At 38.6% G+C, this 21,334-nt stretch overlaps 1 protein-coding gene across 7 annotated transcripts in view; it reads left to right on the plus strand.

The window, feature by feature from the left end:
* Positions 1 to 21,334, plus strand: part of PTPRK (protein tyrosine phosphatase receptor type K) — a 581,323-nt gene that overhangs the window by 494,164 nt on the left and 65,825 nt on the right. For all 7 annotated transcript variants that reach the window (XM_054021706.1, XM_054021708.1, XM_054021709.1 and 4 more), the window contains exons 12-13: positions 6,452 to 6,725; positions 9,736 to 9,772. In XM_054021706.1, coding sequence (XP_053877681.1) covers positions 6,452 to 6,725; positions 9,736 to 9,772 — 311 coding nt within the window. The remainder of the gene's footprint in view (positions 1 to 6,451; positions 6,726 to 9,735; positions 9,773 to 21,334) is intronic.

Here is a 21,334-nt window from a genome sequence, read left to right on the forward strand (position 1 = left end):
TCACCAACATCTTAATACAGAAGATAAATGTAATACGCTGAAAAAAGGGAGGAGGTGTTGCCTTATATATTAAAAATGTATACACTTGGACTGAGGTTGAGATAGAAATAAGAGACAGACTTGTTGAAAATCTTTGTGTAAGGATAAAAGGGGTAAAAAATAAGGGTGATGTCATGGTAGGGGTCTCCTACAGACCACCAAACCAGGAAGAAGAGGTGGATGAAGCTTTTTTAAACAACTAACAAAATCATCCAAAGCACAGGACTTGGTGGTGATGGGGTACTTCAACGACCCAGACATCTCTTGGGAAAATAATGATCTAAAACTCAAAAAGGAGTCCCACAAAAAGTGGAAACTCCATCACATTACAAAGGATGAATATAAACAAATAACACAAGTATGTAGAGACAAAATCAGAAAGGCCAAGGCAAGGCACAAAACGAGATCAAACTAGTTAGGGACATAAAAAGAAACAAGAAAACATTCTACAAATGCATAAGACATAAGAGGGAGACCAAGGACAGAGTAGGCCCATTACTCAATGGGGGGGGGGGGAGACAATAACAGAAAATGTGGAAATGGCAGAGGTGCTTAATTACTTCTTTGTTTCGGTTTTCACCAAGAAGGTGGTGGTGATTGGACGTCTACCATAGTGAATGCCAGTGAAAATGAGGTAGGATCAGAATCTAAAATAGGGAAAGAACAAGTCAAAAATTACTTAGACAAGTTAGATGTCTTCAAATCATCAGGGCCTGATGAAATGCATCCTAGAATACTCAAGGAGCTGACTGAGGAGATATCTGAGCCCATTATCTTTGAAAAGTCATGGAAGGTGGGAGACATTCCAGAAGACTGGAAAAGGGCAAATATAGTGCCCATCTATATAAAGGGAAATAAGGACAACCGGGGAATTACAGACCAGTCAGCTTAACTTCTGTACCCGGAAAGATAATGGAGCAAATAATTAAGCGATCAGTTTGCAAACCTAGAAGATAATAAAGTTATAAATAACAGTCAGCATAGATTTGTCAAGAACAAATCATGTCAAACCAACTTGATAGCTTTCTTTGACAGGGTAACAAGCCTTGTAGATAGGGGAGAAGTGGTAGATGTGGTATATCTTGACTTTAGTAAGGCTTTTAATACTGTCTTGCATGACTTTCTCATAAACAAACTAAGGAAATGCAACCTAGATGGAGCTACTATAAGGTGGGTGCATAACTGGTTGGAAAATCGTTCCCAGATAGTAGTTATCAGTGGTTCACAGTCATGCTGGAAGGTCATAACGAGTGGGGTCCCACAGGGATCGGTTCTGGGTCCAGTTCTGTTCAATATCTTCATCAATGATTTAGATAATGGCAGAGAGAGTACACTTATAAAGTTTGCGGACAGTACCAAGCTGTGAGGGGTTGAAAGTGCTTTGGAGGATAGGATTAAAATTCAAAATGATCCTGACAAACTGGAGAAATGGTCTGAAGTAAATAGGATGAAAGATTAAGCTTGATAAGTTTATGGAAGGGATGGTATGATGGGATAGCCTAATTTTGACAATTAATTGATCTTTGACTGTTAGCAGTAAATATGCCCGATGGGATGTTAGATGGGGTGGGATCTGAGTTATTACAGAGAATTCTCTGGGTGTCTGGCTGGTGAGTCTTTCCCACATGCTCAGGGTTTTGCTGATCACCATATTTGGGGTCAGGAAGGAATTTTCCTCCAGGGGAGATTGGCAGAGGCCCTGTGGGTTTTTTGCCTTCCTCTGCAGCATGGGACACGGGTCACTTGCTGGAGGATTCTCTGCACCATGAAGTCTTTAAACCATGATTTGAGAACTTCAGTAGCTCAGACATAGGAGTGGGTGGGTGAGATTCTGTGGCCTGCGTTGTGCAGGAGGTCAGACTAGATGATCGTAATGATCCCTTCTGACCTTAAAGTCTATGACTCTTTGACTGAGGGGGGAATTGATAGCAGCCTTCAATTACCTGAAAGGGGGTTCCAAAGAAGATGGATCTAGGCTGTTTTCAGTGGTGGCAGATGACAGAACAAGGAGCAATGGCCTCAAATTGCAGTGAGGGAGGTTTAGGTTGGATATTAGGAAAAATTATTTCACTAGAAGGATGGTGAAGCACTGGAATGGGTTACCTAGGGAGGTGGTGGAATCTCTATACTTAGTGGTTTTTAAGTCCTGACTTGACAAAGCCCTGGCTGGGATGATTTAGTTGGGGTTGGTCCTGCTTTGAGCAGAGTTGGACTAGATGACCTCCTGAGGTCTCTTCCAACCCTAATCTTCTATGATTTCAGTGAACTTTACTATCAGTTTTAGTGACGCTTCACTCTGCTTACATTGACAATGATGTTCTGTTTCCACCATAAGCATATTTCACTGTCATAATGAGCATTACTAGGTAGATATTAAAAGATGTTTAACACTGGCCCTGCTGCACCCTACTTACGTGCTCTGACTGTGCAGGGTAAGAGCTAAACTCTAGGTTCCCCGCCTCAAAGAGGAAAGTGCTGACTAGCTTATTGAGGAGTCTGCTGTTCATTTTTCTTACAAACCAGGCATCCATGGATGGTTCAGAGATAATTATATTTAATCACCTCTTTAATGTCCTCATTACTTCCAACCAATAGAGGCCCATTGTTTATAGTATACCTCCACTGATTCTGTAGTTGTTTGCCTCTAAAAACACAGACAAAACTTCACTAAGATTAGGTTTTACTGTACTTCTGTCTCTGCCATCGCCCTCAGGAAACAGATGTTCCTTAATCCAACTCAAATCTACAGGTAGCTGTCAATCACTTCTTAAAACACTACATGCTGTGGTAGTCACAGCTGTAATGATGACTATAATCATGTCTTGCTGGTCAATTGTTATCTCATAATCTCTAGTTTTCTTTATGGCCTCCAGAAGTTTTAAACCAACTGTAGACAAGAAATGCAAAAGAGGAGGGGACTGCATGATTCAGAATTCGTTACAAGACGTGTCATTTTTCATCACCAAACTAGTGGCTCAGATCCAGTCAGTAGCAGTTAAAAGTGGTTACCTTTCAGTGGTCCATATTAAGTGTTTTGTAGTCCCTTTCTGCAGGGCATCCTAAACACAGCCAATAAAACCGTGATATTACATCACACCTTCAAATTTTATGCCAAATGTATTACTAATAATCTATTTCAGACACGCGTTAGATATTTTTCAGGGATGTTTTTGTAATTGGAAATGTGTTTGTAACCCTCTGGCTGCTTTCATTACACCATGAGTCCAACAATATGGGCCACAGAGGGAAATAATAAGGCAGCAATTACAACTTAGGTTAGTAATGAGCCAGACTTCTAGTGGAACCTAGTAAGGGCCAAGGTTGTAACTTGACCTGTTTAGCACATATTAAAGGAATCATGTGCCTTGTCTACATTAGACCTTTAAAATGGGTTAGGTAGCACATGTTAAATCTGCGTTGAGATATGGCCCCAAGTGTGGACACTATTTATCCACACCTAGCTGAGGGTTAATTTTTTGTGGGGGGAGGGTTGAGGTTCACTGGCAGAGTGGCAGGCATTGAGCCCCTTAACTTGCTCCTTACTTACTTGTACGGACTGTGGCATTTTGGTTAATTAGGTCAGTTAGAGATGAGAAAAAGGGTCTCTATATGCCAAAGCTCAGCAGAAGAGCTACCTTGCCCCCTTCTCTCAGGTCTCTCTCTCCGCTTATCTGCCCAGCTCTCATTGCTGACAATCTCAGAGCTTTTGGGCACCAACAATCTACTCAGCACCATCTCTCTTTTTAGAATAGCTCAAATCCTGTTTAACCAGCACAGAGAGAGGGAGAATATTGTCCCTCATTACTTCCAAACTCCATTTCTTCTTCCTATTTATCTCTTTCTCTCATTTTCTTCTCCCTTTGTGTGCTGGCTGCCAGCAAGATGAAGAGAATATGACTTGCATCCTACAGATTTCTTGAACTCCAGACACTGGCCCATGTAAGTGCCCTCTTAGGGTATGGGGCCTCACCTATATATTAATGAATATGCCAAAAAACTTAGTTGTGAAGCGGTTAGGCCTGCTGCTCAAACAACATGCTTGACTCAAACACTCAAAAGCAAGAACATGAAAAGTTAAGTCTCTAACCATACATACCCTGTACTCTTCCACCCACTGGCTCACACTATGCTATTATTACAACCTCTTTATACCCCAGACCAGACACTCCAATCTTACGGATCTTCTCCATACACCCCTTTACCAAACTTCTCTCCCTTAACAATATTATTTGTGGATGTTTGGTGTAGTGATGTGTGTTCTAGGATGGGATAGTTTTGGTAAAAGGGTGTGATGTAAGGATGGCGTCTTAATGATCCTGACTAGACTATTTAAATCTCCATATGCCTTTTGAGCTTTCAGTTTTGCATTCGGGCAACATTTCAAAAGACTGTATGCACAAGCCTTTTAAAATTATTGACAAGAGGGATAAAAAAATCTGGAGTTGGAAAATGGAAATAACCAATTTTTTTCTTTGTCTGCTAATTATGGCACAAAACTCACTTTAGAGAAATAATGCTAGTTTTTTTTAACTATAAAAAATAATTACGTAACCCCAAGCATCCCAACAGACTCTATGTACATGTTTCTGATCTTTCTTCTATAGTTTGTAGTTTTTAAGCTACAGTGACCTGCAAAATCAGTTTTATAATACTCACTTTTGGGGGGTGGGGAGGAGGGGATTTTTAATTTATTAGAATTTGCAACTGATTTTCTGAAAATTCAAGCCTGACTCAGATGACGTGCTGCACATTTGCGGTATATTTTGATCCAAAATATCAAAAGTATTGCCATGAATTAAATTGACACTGTTAAAGTTCAATTGGGTAATATGTATCTCTTCTACCTCACTCCCTCGGTCATATTTTTGACTAATAAAAAGAAAATATTCCTCTGAAAGTGAAAAAACTCTTGACACCCTCACTCTAGATGGACTGATATGAAACTATGTTAAAAACTCCACTTCTGAGCTGAATGACACAACAGTATATTCCAGGAGATAGTTTTCTTGCAGTCATGTGTGTGCACATTGAGATGTCCTTCCACTCTCCCTGCTGGCTTTATTCATGTAAACTGGCAGGATATTGCAATTGACAAGTTTCCTGCTCTCCTGGCACTTCAGAGAGCAGAATACTTGTCAATTCCAGTCAGTTGGCAGCTCTCAAGAAAGGAGCTGCAGAGAATGTGAAGCAACAGAGTGACACTTCCAAAACTCTGATCAGTTTCACTCCTCCTGTTTGGAAGGGCTTTTAAGCAGAAATAAAACTGACAATCTTGTCAAGTTAATTCAACTGTTTCTGCTCTTGCCTACAATTGGATAAGCATTTTTCAAGCTCTGGGGTACAAGAAATCCTGCCTCCTCCCCCCCCCCCCCCCCTTCCCATCGCTGTTTTTTTTCCCCCAGCATAAGAACTCACCTCTGTTCTTCCTTTTAAAAAATACATTCTGCTTCTGCAGAACATTAAATGCTGGTAATGAGTTGGTAACATGGTGGTTATGTAGTTCCCAAACAGGGAAAGAAGAATTATAATTACCTGTTCTCTTTAGAGAAGGTGATTTTGAAAAGTGACCAAGCTTTGGACCATTTCAAGAAAGGTATTGGCAGGTTTGGGTTGGAGTTTTAATAGGCTGAATGCCATCTGCTTCAGCAATTTGTAATATTTTATCCTTGACAACTGCAGAAAAATGAGGCAGTCTATTTTGGTGGAGTGGACAGATTTCTGTCCATCTGTGCTTGTATTACAGCATGTCACTTGTATTTTAGATCTGCATAGCTCTGAGCCAAGATAGATGCCATAGCAAGGTCAAGAGGTGGAGAAGCCTGTCAGCACATTCAGTCTCCGATGATATGACAACTGCAAATTGGTGCTTCAAGCACAGCCTGGAGGCAGTCATTATGTTGGGTCTTGAAGCTGAGCTTTCTGTAATATCATTTCAAAGGAAAATGCTAACTTCAAATGCTTCAGAATATCAGACAAAGAGCTTAATCTATTACAATGTCTATGGTTAATGTCAGAGTCATTCATGGGTTATTTAATAACAAAAAATTTCACTGGTGAGGGATTTTTTTGTTTTGTTCCTTTTTGTCTTTAGAAAATATGTTGAAAGAAGCAGTATTGAAAGCGTAAGAAAAAATAAATAATTGTATGTGTAAAATAAAATCAGTGAATGCCATTTTTCTGCTCTAAGCTAGGGCTGAAAGTGGTTTATTTAAAAAAAAATGCATAACAGTAGTGTAGCATTTGATGGCTGAGTTGCAGAGCTTCAGCATAACTTTTGCAAGCTTTTGTTCCTCTTTTCCCATCCACTATCTTTTTTTAAACTGAACACAGTGCCATTTGGCATCATGTTTTTGTGCAGTGTGAGATTTGAGAATCACAGATTACCTGATCATTTTTTCCTCTCTTTAAAAAGTGCTTACCAGATTGTTGTTGAGGAGCTGCATCCACACCGAACAAAACGAGAAACAGGCACAATGGAGTGCTACCAAGTCCCAGTCACATACCAAAATGCTCTAAGCGGAAGCTCACCATATTACTTTGCTGCTGAATTGCCCCCTGGTAACCTTCCTGAACCAGCCCCATTCACTGTCGGTGACAATAGAACATACCAGGGCTTTTGGAACCCACCGCTGGCTCCTCGGAAAGGCTACAATATCTATTTCCAAGCCATGAGCAGTGTTGAGAAAGTAAGTACTGACCATATTTTCCTGTTGGAAATAGCTCAGAAGGTATCCTTGGTGATGAATCTCAAAGTTCGATGTACTTTGTGTTGGTGATGGTGCTGTTTTAACCTTGCACTAGCTTCTATACTGTAACAGTATGGCTTTGAGCCATTCATATTTCACACTACGCCTGCTTCTTAGTAACTGTTACTAGCTGAGAATTTAATAAATCTCAGTAATAGTTTGAGTGAAATAATTTCAGCTGTGTGATTCTGCCTCCTCCGTAAATAACATCCATTATGCTTCTCCTAACTCTCAATACTTACACACTTCAAAAGATTAGATTACTGCACCATAAAGAGAACTTACTTTGCTCAGCAGGTTAATAAAATGATGAAAACTTTTCAGGATTCTGACAACAAACCAACTAAAAAGTAAAAATCCACTGATTGTGAAGTAACCCCATGCCCATGATATGTTTGTGAGCATCTTTATACACAACTCTGCTTTGATTGCTTGACTACCGTGCAGTAGTTAAGGGCATGGCTTTGGATTGCTTTCATTGCCTCCTTCCTTTTTGCATTTTTGACACAGTTGTTGAGCACTGCTGTTGATTCTCTATGTATATTGAAAAGAACAAAATGACAGGAAGCTAAACTCTGAAGAGGGTTCCAGGGGTGAAAAACAACATAACTTTTCAAACCTCATGCTGTTGTCATTGAATGATTTTCTTTTGTACACTGAAATATGGGTATGGGGAACTGTGTTCAGCACAGTAACTTGAGGTATTTAAATATTCAATTTATGAATTATGTTTTAGATAAGTATAGTTCTATAGGAAATTGCTACATTCTGGGTATAGAGCCCCTATATCAGGTGTGCAGGGGGTTAAGGGAAATTGCTGGGACACGCAGCTAGATTAAAGGCAAATGATCTTCACCAGGTCCTTCTGAAAGAAATAGAAGTCATTTATACCCTTTTATTTGGATTTCTGCTGTGGCTAATAATAAAGCAATCATGACTATTGACTAGATCTGCATTGAGCCTTTTGAATGAAGTCTCACCTATATCTATAATTATGAAAATTGCCCCTTCATCATATAAGGGTAGGAAAAAATGCAATATCTTATGAAATTGCACACTGGAGCTACTATGGAGCTGGAGGAATTTTCTGATGAGACAGACTTTTCTCTTGCTAGACTTAATTGAGGCAAACAACGGGAAAGAAAAGCTACCTGTCACACATTCATACACATTTCCCTCACCACCTACATTAACCCACCTAACAGCTTTGTTGGCTTCCAACAACTAAACTAGGTTCTTGAGGAAATTGATATTTCGTACAGTAGGTAGTGATTTAAAAATAGAAACAGAAACAATGCCAAAAAAAAAAAAAAAAAAAAACCCAGATCCATGTTTCAGTTTCTGTATTTTGACAGGTTATAACCAAAAAGTGAGAGAGAGACTTTTTTTTTTTAATTGATCTTCAGTTTGAGAAAGGCTGTGTGTGTTTGTGAACTGGTCTTCTCTGGTATGATGTAAAAGCTTCGGACAAATTTGGACTCACAGTTTTCATTAGTTTTGTTTCCAGTTGCTGGTATCTCTCAGTTTTACCACAACATACATGGAATGCAATTGTACACTGTGACCCTGCAAAATATTTCAGCACGTGCTTAACTTTAAATCAGTGGGATTACTCACATGCTTAAAATTAGGTGTGTGCAAAAGTGCTCTTCTGGGTTGGGGCCTACATTACACACTGGTTGCTGCAGAGAGTTTAAATGTCGATACATTAGCAATACCTAAGGAAGATACTCCTTAGTTATTGACATTTCCAATATCAACCGGTGGAGCTTTTGTCTGAGCTGAAAAATGCCTCTTTATTGAAATGTGTCATATACATTTTTAGCTCAGGACCTCTCTTTATTAATTTCTACCTCACAGATTTTCAAAGCAGTTGGCTGAGGCATTTCGAGTTAAATAATTTTTGTGTGTGCTTAAGTTTGTTTGTATTTATTTATTTATTTGTGGGGCTTTGGGAGGTGGGAGAGGAGTCAAGGAAAGAAAAAAGGAATCCTGAAGGCAATGACATAGATCCCAGCAAAGAAATACTGCTTTGGGTGAAAAAATACAGATCTTGTTGGATTAAAATGGATTTAATCATTGTCTAATTACTTGTTAAAACAGACTTAAATGGCTTTAAGGGGCCAGTTACATCCCATCACACAAACTTATATAACTTTTTCTTGTTTCTGATATTAGCTTTAAAACATCATATTACACCTAAAGAGAGAGATTACACAAGAAGGCCAAGAAATTCAGTTAACATTGAAACTGCCTCTTACCCAGTGTGCATAACCAATTCATTTCTCTGATTTTTGAGTAATCTCATGCATTGCATGAACCACTGGTGGAAAAAAATAAATACAATTTGTGTGTGTAAATAAAATATGTGCAAAGTTCTTTTGTGGTAAAATACCTATAAATCTAGAGCAGGGATCGGCAACCTTTGGCACGTGGCCCACCAGGGAAATCTGCTGGTGGGCTGGGATGGTTTGTTTACCTGCAGCGTCTGCAGATTCGGCCAATCGCAGCTCCCACTGACTGTGGTTCACCGTTCCAGGCCAATGGGGGCTGCGGGAAGTGGCGCAGGCCAAGGGATGTGCTGGCCACCACTTCCCGCAGCCCCCATTGGCCTGGAACGGTGAACCATGGCCAGTGGGAGCTGTGATGGGCCGAACTTGCGGATGCTGCAGGTAAAAAAAAAAAAATGTCCCGGCCCACCAGCGCACTTCCCTGATGGGCTGTGTGCCAAAGGTTGCTGATCCCTGAGCTAGAGAGAGATTAGGAATTGATTAACAATTTTACTGAGATTGCCACCTCTGTAGAGACAAAATTCGTTTACTCCTCAGTCTCCACTAATATTCCTAGAGCTCTTCACTACCGTATGCAATAGTACTAATACTGTTTGTGAAGTGGGAGAAATTGAAATACGCAATTGACTGTATCTTCTTTAATTTTCCCCCCTCAACAGGAAACTAAAACTCAGTGTGTTCGAATAGCTACAAAAGGTAAGAGGTTTTTCCCCCTCCAAGAAAAAGGGCTATTTTGCTTGCTTCAGACTTAATTAAATATGGTATTTTTGTTATGCAGTATTTGTACTTGTGCCCAGTGATATTGGCAGCAAAATATTTTGACTCACCTGGATGTCCTAACGTGTAATCAGTTGCCACTTCTTATGTTTTGGTGTTTCGCCAGGAGAATACTGTTCCAGGAGTAAGCAGAATTTAGACAAAATAAGTAAAGCTCTTTTCAGTAGTTTGTATTCTCCAGGGTCTTGTGCTTGTGAACAGCTGGAGAACTGGAAGAAGCTAGTCAGCATGGACTCAAGAGTTGAAAGTACACTTATTTAAATCTGTCTGTCATGCTGACAGGTACCTGGAGAGCTGGGGGTGTTTTTTTTATTCAAATTGAGAGATGCTAGGAAATATACATAAATAAGAGCTCAGTGACTTGTGGATAGTCATAGGGGAGGGTTGATTTGAAGAAGGCTTTAATTTTTTTAGTATCAAGTGATAGCCAAGTATGAGATTGAGTTGAGAGCTGCCAGAGTTAATCATATTGACCCCACACATGGCAGCATAATCATACGGTGCCCATTCAAGAAATTATTTCATCTTCAAATGAGGATTTAGAGTACATCTTATTAGTATCTCTTGCTCTGACTGTATTTATAACCAATCATTTCAGAGTTATTTGATTGTGTCAACAGCAGGGAGAGTGGTTTGCTAGATTCTAGCAGTGTAAACAATAAAGGATTCCGAATGCTGGAACACAACTCCTTGGAAGTCTAGTGCTACCCAATGTTGATAAATGCAAAGTAATGCACATTGGAAAAAAAATAACCCCAACTATACATATAAAATGATGGGGTCTAAATTAGCTGTTACCACTCAAGAAAGAGATCTTGGAGTCATTGCGGATAGTTCTCTGAAAACATCCGCTCAGTGTGCAGCATCAGTCAATAAGCGAACAGAATGTTGGGAATCCTTAAGAGAAGGATAGATAAGACAGAAAATACCATATTGCCTCTATATAAATCCATGGTACCATCCACATCTTGAATACTGCGTGCAGATGTGGTCACCCCATCTCAAAAATTATATACTGGAATTGGAAAAGGTTCAGAAAAGGGCAACAAAAATTATTAGGCTTATGGAATGGCTTCCAGATGAGGAGAGATTAATAAGCCTGGGACTTTTCAGCTTGGAAGAGAGACGACTAAGGGGGGATATGATGGAGGTCGGGTGTGGAGAAAGTAAATTAAAGAAGTGTTATTTATTCCTTCGCATAACATAAGAACTAGGGGTTCTATGAAATTAATAGGCAGCAGGTTTAAAACAAACAATAGGAAGTATTTCTTCACACAGCGGACAGTCAATCTGTGGAACTCTTTGCCAGAGGATATTGTGAAGGCCAAGACTATAACAAGGTTAAAAAAAAAGAACTAGACAAATTCATGGAGGATAGGTCCATCAATGGCTATTAGCCAGGATGCCCAGGGATGGTGTCCCTACCCTCTGTTTGCCAGAAGCTGGGAATGGGAGACAGGGCATGGATCATTTGATGATTATCTGTTCTGTTCATTCCCTCTGGGGCACCTGGCTCTGGCCACTGTCGGAAGATAGGATACCGGGCAAGAGAGACCTTTGAACTGACCCGGTATGGCCATTCTTATGTACTTCTGTTGTGTTTATTTGCATCACACAGTGATGTACAACAGTAAATCAACTTTGGGTCTGAACAAATGGGCAGGTTCAATTTACAGTAGCATTTTTCCATCACTTCAATGATTGGTTCAGTTAAAAGCTGGTGGTGTGTTTACCTCTTATTATGTAGTATCCACAAAATATTTTCTCCAAAACATAGAAAGGAACACATACTTCTCAAGACAAATTAGTATATATTTTCTTCAAATGAATTAAGATAATAAAAGTAGGGAAGTTAAATGATGAGCTAAGTCTTCTGCAAAAAATAAATCCATGTTAGCTTTCTTTCGTTTACCTTACAAAATTAAATGTTTGAACTGAAATAAATTATTAGCATGAACAAATATTTATGTATCAATATGCATATATTGCTGTGATTTAGGCATGGGAGATCTTTAAAAGGTTCTAAAGTATCCTAGAAAATTTCAGGAAGTGTTAAAAGGGGTAAACAGTCTCTTTCGTAATATATCACTACGGCTGTTCTAACACAATGTGGAATTGACTCAGTTGGAGGATGGCGTAGGGGAAGTGTCATGGAAGATTGCTGTCTACTTTACCATTCCCTATCAGTCGATCTCACAGCAACATGCACCAAAGCAAGATTCCCATCAGGTGGCTGCTTGTGTGACCTTGTCTCCTGTAATAAAAATCCATTGAGTGTGATAAAAATCACACTAGTAGGATTATTGGCTGCATAACCATGGCTAAATCAAGTCCTCTTGGAGCACCAGTATTGCCAGCAATGTCAGCACAATACCCACTGAAAGTGCAATTAAAAGTAATATATTTTCCATCATTTTAAACTTCTCTCATGCTTTCTAGGGTAAAATCAATTATAGTTAGTGGTCCTTGAGAGGAAAATACTTTCACACTTAAAATATCATAACATGTATTTATATTTTTTAAATTTGTTAATATATCAGACTGTCTTAAACATATGGGTGAATAACTTGGTTAATCTCTTTAGTTTGTTTTAGCTCATAGCCCCCAGAGATGCTTATTCAACTTTTCCAACTAGAGTATTTTCTTTCACTGAAATGAATATTCACAGGGAAATCAGAAGTGTTTCACAGTGCCCAGTATGTTGTCAATAGAACCAGTGCATCCACTGTGAATTCAGTAAATTTTAACTAGATTTTGTTACAAAGATTTGTGCAGCTCTTGGTGCTATCTCTTGTGACTTTAAGCAACCTGCAGGTAGCCAGTCAAATTGGGCCTTACTGTTGAACTTTGTGAAAAGGTTTGTTTTTTTTTTTTAATGACTTAAAAAAATCCATATAAAATCAAGGAACATTTCACCTATTTAAAGTTCAGGGTTCAAAGCAATGTTTCTGAAATGCAGTGAATGCAATCCGTTGTTACCTAATTCAAAGGACTGGTTGAAACTAATCTTCCTGTTTTGCCTTATGGACTATGTGGTCTGTCAGTTTACAGCTGTACTTTACACACCATTGTTTTACAATATAGAGACAGGAGAAATATGGCTTCATAATGTTAGCTATGTTGTACTCTGTTGTTTGAAGAAGTGCATATCCCTGAAAAATTTAATCTTTAATTAAACTTTCTTAGTGAAATTTATTCTAGGGACTAATTTTTTTGCTTGCCCATAATGTGATTCATATTAATATGTTGCATGCCGTGAATTTTGTTCAAAGGGTTTCCAGTGATGCACCATTCCTGTAACCATTGATTAAATTGTTTTCTGTATTGATGATAAACTAATAAGGGTCATTGAATTCAAATTGAAGTGGCTTCATTTTCCTATACTCAGAAAATATTTTGGACACATCATCTTACATTTCCTACATAACAAAATGAGGTGATTGGAGCATGAATTCCTCTACAAGATGTTGCCTAGTTGCCTAGCACCACACTACCTTTGGTATATCTTGAAAAAAAATGTTAGGGTAAGATGAGAGAGTTATTTAGTGGTTGCAGTATTGAAATATGTAAGATGAACGTCTTGAATTACATGGGGACTCTGACATTGTGACCCTGACCCCCTCTTCTGTCTTCTTTAATCCCATTACACTCACAACCTCAGCATGAGTTCTCCCGATGACCTCACTGCATGCGTTGTCAACCTCACTCACAAGGAAAGGAGTTCTCAGTCATAGTAGTATTCAGTAGTTTCTGGGTAGTAATATACACACAATCTCCAATTTCGGTCTTACAACTCCCTACCAAGTCACTAACCAGAAAAAAAAAAAAAAAAAGTCTTGTAACTTCCTTAGCTGCAATGTAAATTTTTCAGGATACAAGGGAATAGTTTTCTTGATTAGGAAAGTGGAAGAGAAAGAAGAATGTGTGTTACAATGTACATTTAATATCAGCAAGTTCTGCATGTAATTTGTAAAAGAGAATGAGCAAGTTACCAAAATTAATTTTGGGGGCAAAGTTCAACTGTTACACAGCACTGAACATACTTATCACTGTATAAATTATAAGGAATAAATGATACTTGAACCTGCTTAACCAAAATATTGACAAATGGATGAATAAAGGATGATTGATTGTACATACCTCAGCTGTAGAATCAGCCAAGCTCACTTAAAACTAAGTAGTATATTGTTACTGATCAGTCATATTTTGGATTTCCATACATTTTGATGTTTGAATATGCAAAAATATGAAGTGAACTTTCACCAGCATGCTGTGTGACGGCATTTCATTTTACCGTTTTCAATAGTGTTGGCTGCAAAGGAAAGGAAACTAAATTAAAAGAGCCGGAGAAGAATGATACTTCAAATAATTTAGCATGTAAATAGACATTTAAGAAGACAAATGGGACAACTAACTGCCAATAGCCAGAAAATGGATGAGGCAATATGTTACAGATTGATTGTTAGTTATCAGGATGCCAAGTTTGACACTAATACTGGTATTTTGTCTAGTTTGTAAGTATTATAAAAATAGGGAAAAATCATAAAATTAAATTAGGGTAAAGCAACTATGGCAAGAAATAAATAGTGTGTAAGTGGTGGGACTGATAGTCCAGTCCCAAGAATAAATACAGTTCAGCATTCATTTTTTTAAATATGAACTCTAGCCCAAAAAAATATTGCCTTTCAATTTCAGTTTGTGTTGCTAGTAGAGGCAACATTATTTGATCTCTTCATCTGTATGTGTGTTCACTTTGTGCAGATAGAAGAAAATGCCTTTTGAAATAACACATGCCTGGAAATAATTCAAACATAACAGAAAATGACTTTTTAATCTGTTTTTAGAAATAACGTCTGGGTGGAACATTTGAGCTCTAAGTGTGCATTTGGTCCACTGTGTCTGAAAGTTGTTATGCTGAATTCGTTCCTGCTGCAACTGGGTCTTGATCCAAAGGCCACTGAAGTCAATGGGAGTCCTGCCACTGATTTCAGTGTGCTCTGGATCCTTAGAGGCTGTAAATGTGAATACACTGCCGTTGTATCCTTAATATTGTAACTGACAGTATTTCTGATCTTAAATAAAAATTTGTAGGACTTGAAACTCTTCCTGTAGCAGTAAATACAAGTACTGAAGGATGCTTTGCATCAAGCGGGAGGGAAGAGATTTTTTTTTATTAGAAAATTGAAAGATGTTTGAGTTACTGATTGATTCTCAAATACGTGAATCTTTCTGATATTGAACCTACATGCATATATAATAGATTCTAAAGCCAGAATGGACCATTGTGATCATCTAGTCTGACCTCCTTTATAACATAGGCCATAGAATTTCCCTGAATTAATTCCTGTTTGAACTAGAGCATATTTTAAAAAAATACAATCTTGATTTAAAAATTGCCCATGATAGAGAATCCACCACAATTCTTGGTAAGTTGTTCCAATGGTCAGTTACCATGTCTGTTAAAAATTCATGCTTATTTGTAGTCTGAATTTGTCTTGTTTTAACTTCCAGCAATTGGATTTTGTTATACTTTTGACTGCTAGTTTGATTGTCTGCTAGATTATCAAATTATTGATCCCCATGTAGATACTTACAGACACTGATCAAGTTACCCTTCAGTCTTCTCCTTGGTTATGTTAAACAATATCAAGCTTCTTTAGTCTCACTGTAGGGCAGGTTTTCCAGTCTTTTAATCAGTCTTATGTCACAACATCCTACTTGAATTGTGGATGCAATATTCCAGTAGTGGTGGCAGCAGTGCCAAATCCAGAAGTAATATAACCTCTCTACTTCTACTCGAGAATCCCCTATTTAAACATCCAGTTCTTCTCACTGGCGTAGTTATTTTTACATCAGTGCTCCTATAATGTTTGGGGGGGAGGCACCATCGCTACATGTGTTTGAGATTTATGCAATGTCTAATAGTAGAAAACATTCAAACATTCCCTAATGTCATTCAAAATGTTTGAGAGCAAAAGGAGATCACCTTAAGCTTTAAAAAGCAACATAGGGTCCTGTGGCACCTTTGAGACTAACAGACACCTTAAGCTTTGTCACTTCAAGCACTTTTGCATGACATTTTTAAACTCATGCAGGGGAAAATTTTATTGAGCTGTTGAGGTGTTCCATCCAGAGGAGGAAATGGAATTTCAGAATGCCACCATCTTGGATTTTCCCTGTTCACGTTTAAGATCATACCAGTAAACCATAACTAAAATTATTTTAACAACAAGAAATATATGATCCACCTAGTTGAATGGACCAGTATGAAATAGCAGTAATTGTAATTAAAACAAGAGCCACTGCTCAGAAGCCTTTTATGAGTTCCAGATGCAAGACCTGTCGTCCAGTCATGTTCATGTAAATGAGATTGGTATGAATATCCTGGGATCTACCAGCTTTCCAAATACTGATCTGAGTAAGGGATTTTTATTTCATTGATCCCAGTAGCTGTGGATTTCATTAAATGGCCTGGGCATCTGAACCCGTCTGATATGCATAAATAACACTACTTTATTCAAATTGGTTTCAGAGGGAGTATTTGCCACACATTTAATTTTAGGAATGCTGATAGGCGAGCTGCGTTTGCCACTTGTTCATTACATGCTGGTCTTCTCAACTCAAGGATTCCTTTTAGGAATGTCAACAGCAAACTCTAAATTACCGAATACCTTTGATACTTGAAGTATTCCCTGAGGTGAGCAATGTGAAATCAAATTACTCTGATTTATACATCATATAACCATAAGCAATGAAGAGCAAGAGTCAGAAATCACCTTGCATGGTACTGTGGTGAAGATTACACTCTGCATTAGATTTGTTCCTATCTCTAATCCCCTTTATAAAGCTGTCCATCAACTGAAGATGAGCTGTTTAATGTTGCCAGAGAGCACTGAGTGCTTTGTGTTCTGGAATGGCTATAAGCAAAAGTAATTCCAGGTTTTTTGTCCCTTCTCCCAGTGTTCAGAAAATGTGGGATTTATTATTGCATTTTTAAGCAGAACCACCCATTTACTGCTTTTGGGTAAATCAGATTGCATTTTGAGTGAATCCAATAATTTTCTCAGGGAAATTTCATTTTAAACAAGATGCATAGTCAACTGCATCTTGCAGAGACACAAATTTCAATATTAAACTTGATTTGGTTTTGTACATATTAAACTTTTGAAGCACAAACCAAATGCTTGACTTCAATATATTTTAAAAAAATCAACCCCTATATATTATGGATTACTGTATTTTGAGTCCAAATATCAATATTAGCTCTCCTTTATTTTCAAATGTTTTTTGAAACAAATTGTTAGGCAGTGTTTCACATTTTGTATCTGCTTATAAACATTTTCACATTCTTAGGTGCTTTACCAGAACCAGAGAATAAGAATAAATAAAAGTAACACTACGGCACCATATTATGTTGTTCTGCACATTGACAATGGCCTACATAGGAGCTCTGGAATTAAGAATGAACTTTTGGATTTTTTTTGCTACTCAGAGAAATGTAGCAACATTTTGGTAGTGAGTAATGGCTGGGTCCTGCAGGACTTTGTGATTGTAACACACGTGACTTTAACTGAGTGACTTATTTCTCTATTGCTTTAAGAGAAGCTACTTGCAATGGTGACTGTATAAGCAGTACGGGGGGGGAGGGGAGCAATGGAGATTTTGGTGGTTGTAGGAAGGAAATGATCACTCTAAGATGAAGGTTTGATTAACTTTAGTTCTGGGTCTGGGCCCCCCATGACAGGAAGGAAGCCACAGCTGCAAGGCTCAGAAATGTGCTAACATTAAGTTGTTTAAAATACTATACCTATGACAGCAGAAATGAGGATTTTCTAGCATGGATCAGTCTGGGCACTGAATGTGCTACTTCCATTGGGGTCAACAGAAGTGAATACAGAGTCATAAATGTAAGAATTTAGACATTACAAAAAGTACCAGAGCTTCCTAGCTTCAGACTTTTCAGTGTGATAGGTAGCATTTGATTCCGTTATTGCAGACATACTACTAAACTGATCTTTTGTTTCAGTATTGCCATTTGCTAGTACTTGTGAAAAGTGGTAAAAAAATAAAATGTCTGACATCGTCTGTTCCCTCATCTTCCTTGTTTAATTCCCTTCCTTTACTCCCTCCCATTTTCTTTCAGCATTCCTTGCCTTTCTTTTTTTTCTTACATCCCTACCCTTTTTGCACCCTTGTCCATATCTCACTTTCAAAATATGGTGTTTCAAAGTGCTGAGAGAGTTAAGGGAGACATAAACCACGAGTTACGGTTTGCCTAGAATACAGTTTTTCATTTGTATCCCTTAACATTGAGCAGTGACAGAAAAAATATATTATTAGCTACTTCATCTCTATTTTCCTGTAATCTTTGACATAGGAATTTCCTACTGGTTAGGGCCACTATTGTAAAATGGCTGCCATTTGTCCCATCTTGAAAAAATGTCTATGATTAATTCCTTTGGCATTTAAAAAATATATTAGGTAGTTGTTTCATAAGGGTATATGCTGACCACAGCATTTAAATAATGTACACCTTTTATGTATGTTTGGTGTTTAATTGTTTGCCTGATTGATTACATTAGGAAACATTTAGGCCTGGTCTACACTACACTTAGGTTGGTGTAAGGCAGCTTTTGTCAACCTAATTCTGTACATGTCTACACTACAGGTTTGCTCCCATGGATGTAAGTCCCACGCTACACTGACCTAATAAGTCCACCTCCATGAGACGCGTAGCGCATAGGTTGGTGTAGGTAGGGCTAGGTATGGCTATGCAATGTCTGTATAGATACTGCATTACTTATATCGCATGTCAGCACCACGCGGAGCTCACAGTTGTGAGCCCCGCTGACAGGTATTGACATCTGGGCTGTGGACTCTGTGTGGAGCCCTGCTACCAGGCAATCACAGCACGGGCTGTAGGCTCCACGCGGAGCTCACAGCTTTTGTCAGCACTCGGCACCAGGCTGTCAGCATCCAGCAGCAGGGCTCACAGTTCGGGCTATCATTCCCCCACACTGCCCCACTTAAGTCGGTGAAGTGCTCCGGAGGATAGTGCAGATATGAAAAGCCACAGTAGTTACTGCAGTGGCTGTACGTCGACCTCCCATAGGTTGACTTAATTGTGTAGTGTAGACAAGGCCTCTGTTGAGCAAACCTCAGACTAAGCCTGTGTTTCATAATTCCTCACTATTTGTGAAACCTGAATATTCTGCCTGTTTTAAAGTGAGCAGATTGCATTCCATGGGAGTTTAATGAACCCTAGAAACACTCGTAATTCAAGACATTGTTACCATTATTTTGTAGATATGAAGAGATTCTCTGTTTAGTTATCTAACTTAGTTCTTTAGAGTCTCTCACTTTCTGTCCTTGATAAAGTTCTAATACTGACTGGATTAGAATTTGACAGTTCTCCAAGATTTAGAAAGGCTGCTGGCTAGTTCCCCGTCTGTTTGCAGCTACTTGATCACCATGCTACCCAAGAGACAGAATTTCACATCTTAATCCTTCATAACTTTGCCTCCCCACTGCCACTGGAGAGTATTACCACTGTTTGCTAAATTTTGAAGTGCTTGCAAAATGTATTGGATTGAGAGCCCTGAATACGGGAGTCCCCTATGTACAAAACAGGTCAAGCACAGGCAGTGATGGTCCAGGCATCTCCACCCTACCAATGTGTCTCGACCCTCACCTGAAAGGGTTATCTTTGTGTGTCACAGTTCAGTTCATTCTTCACTCTCTTCCTCGCTCTTCTGTGGAAATTGCCAGCATGGGTGCCCGTTGTAATCATTCATTGTTCCTATCGACTCTTGTCCTCTAGGAAATGCATCTGACAAGCCCATATAACACCCATCAGATATTTAACTATCTGGGTTGGATCAAAATTGTGTCTCACAGCTGAAACAGAGACCTAGCAGTGAAAATCTTTTTTTGCTGTTGCTAACATTCGAACTTTCAGTCCCTCACCATCCTGTGGTTGAAGATCATCAAAATGTAGGGCTGGAAGGGACCTCAAGAAAGCAACTAGTCCAGCCTCCTGTACTGAGTGTGGACCCAGAAAATCTAGATCATCTTAGAAAAGTGTTTGTCTAGCTAATTCTTGAAAACCTCCAAGGAAAGGGATTCTACAGTGTCCCTTAGACTATTCCAATGCTTAACTATCCTTATAATTAAAGTTTTTCCTAATATCTAATCTAACTCTTGCTTGCTGGAGATTAAGCCCATTACTTCTTGTCTACCTTCAGTGAACATGGAAGACTGTCACCAGGTTCTGCCCCACTCTCCTCAGTCGTCTTTTCTCAAGACTAAACATGCCCAGTATTTTCAATCATTCCTCATAGTTCAAGTTTTCTAAACCTTTTATCATTTTTGTAAAGTTTTTTGTTTTGTTTTTTTAAGTGTGGCACCCTGAACTGGGCACAGTACTACAGCTGAGGCCTACCCAGTGCCAAGTAGAGTGGGACAATTACCTCCTGTTACTTACATATCACCCTCCTGTTAAAGAAAATAATATTAGCAGATTTTTTGCAGCTGCATCGCATTATTGATTCATATTCAATTTATGATCCAAATCCTTTTCTGCAGTACTAGTGCCTAGCTTCATCAGTGATTACCTATTTTGTATTTGTGCATTTGATTTTTCCTTCCTAAGTGTAGTACTTTGCATTTGTCATTATTGAATATCATCTTATTGATTTTAAACCAGTTCTCCAATTTCTCACAATTGTTTTGAATTCTAATCCTGTATTTCAAAATGCTAGCATCCCCTCCCAGCTTGGTGTCATTCACAGATTTTAGAAGCATACTTTCCACTCCATTATCCAAGTCACTAATGAAAATATTGAATAGTGCTAGACCTATCCACTAGGTGAGTAACCCTGTCAAAGGAGGAAATTAAGCTGGTTTGGAGTGATTTGTTCTTCACAAATTTATGTTCGCCATTACTTATAACCCTGTTATCCTGTAGGTGCTTACAAATTGATTGTTTGATCATTTGTTCCAGTATCTTTCGAGGGATCAAAATTAGGCTGACTGATGTATATAATCTTCCCAGACCCTCTTTGTTTCCCTCTTTAAAGGTATGTTTAAAGATATGTTTGCCCTTTTCCAGTCTTCTGGGACTTCACCCCAGATTTGAGCAGATGATTGCTCATTATTGCAGCAGGCAGAATGTAAAATAAAATAGAGAGTTCTCATTTTGCCTTGTAAATGAATACCACCACATTCACCTCATAAAAGTGACTGGGAATTTGGTGATGAGATGGCAAATTGATTCTAGTAGGATAAAAAATGTGCATGTCCCGAGCATGAGAGCTGGTTATCTGGTTGCCGTTATGGAGGGTTACTTGTTTGCTGTGAATGATCTCTGGAGAGACACATTCTTTAGCCAGATGAAATGGTTTTATTTAAATAAGTAAATTTCAAATGTGTTGTGGTTAATTGAAGTTTTCTTATAAGTTCAAAAAGCTAAACACATTTGTA

The sequence above is a fragment of the Malaclemys terrapin genome, chromosome 3 (assembly GCF_027887155.1).
Source record: "Malaclemys terrapin pileata isolate rMalTer1 chromosome 3, rMalTer1.hap1, whole genome shotgun sequence".
NCBI lineage: Eukaryota > Metazoa > Chordata > Testudines > Emydidae > Malaclemys > Malaclemys terrapin.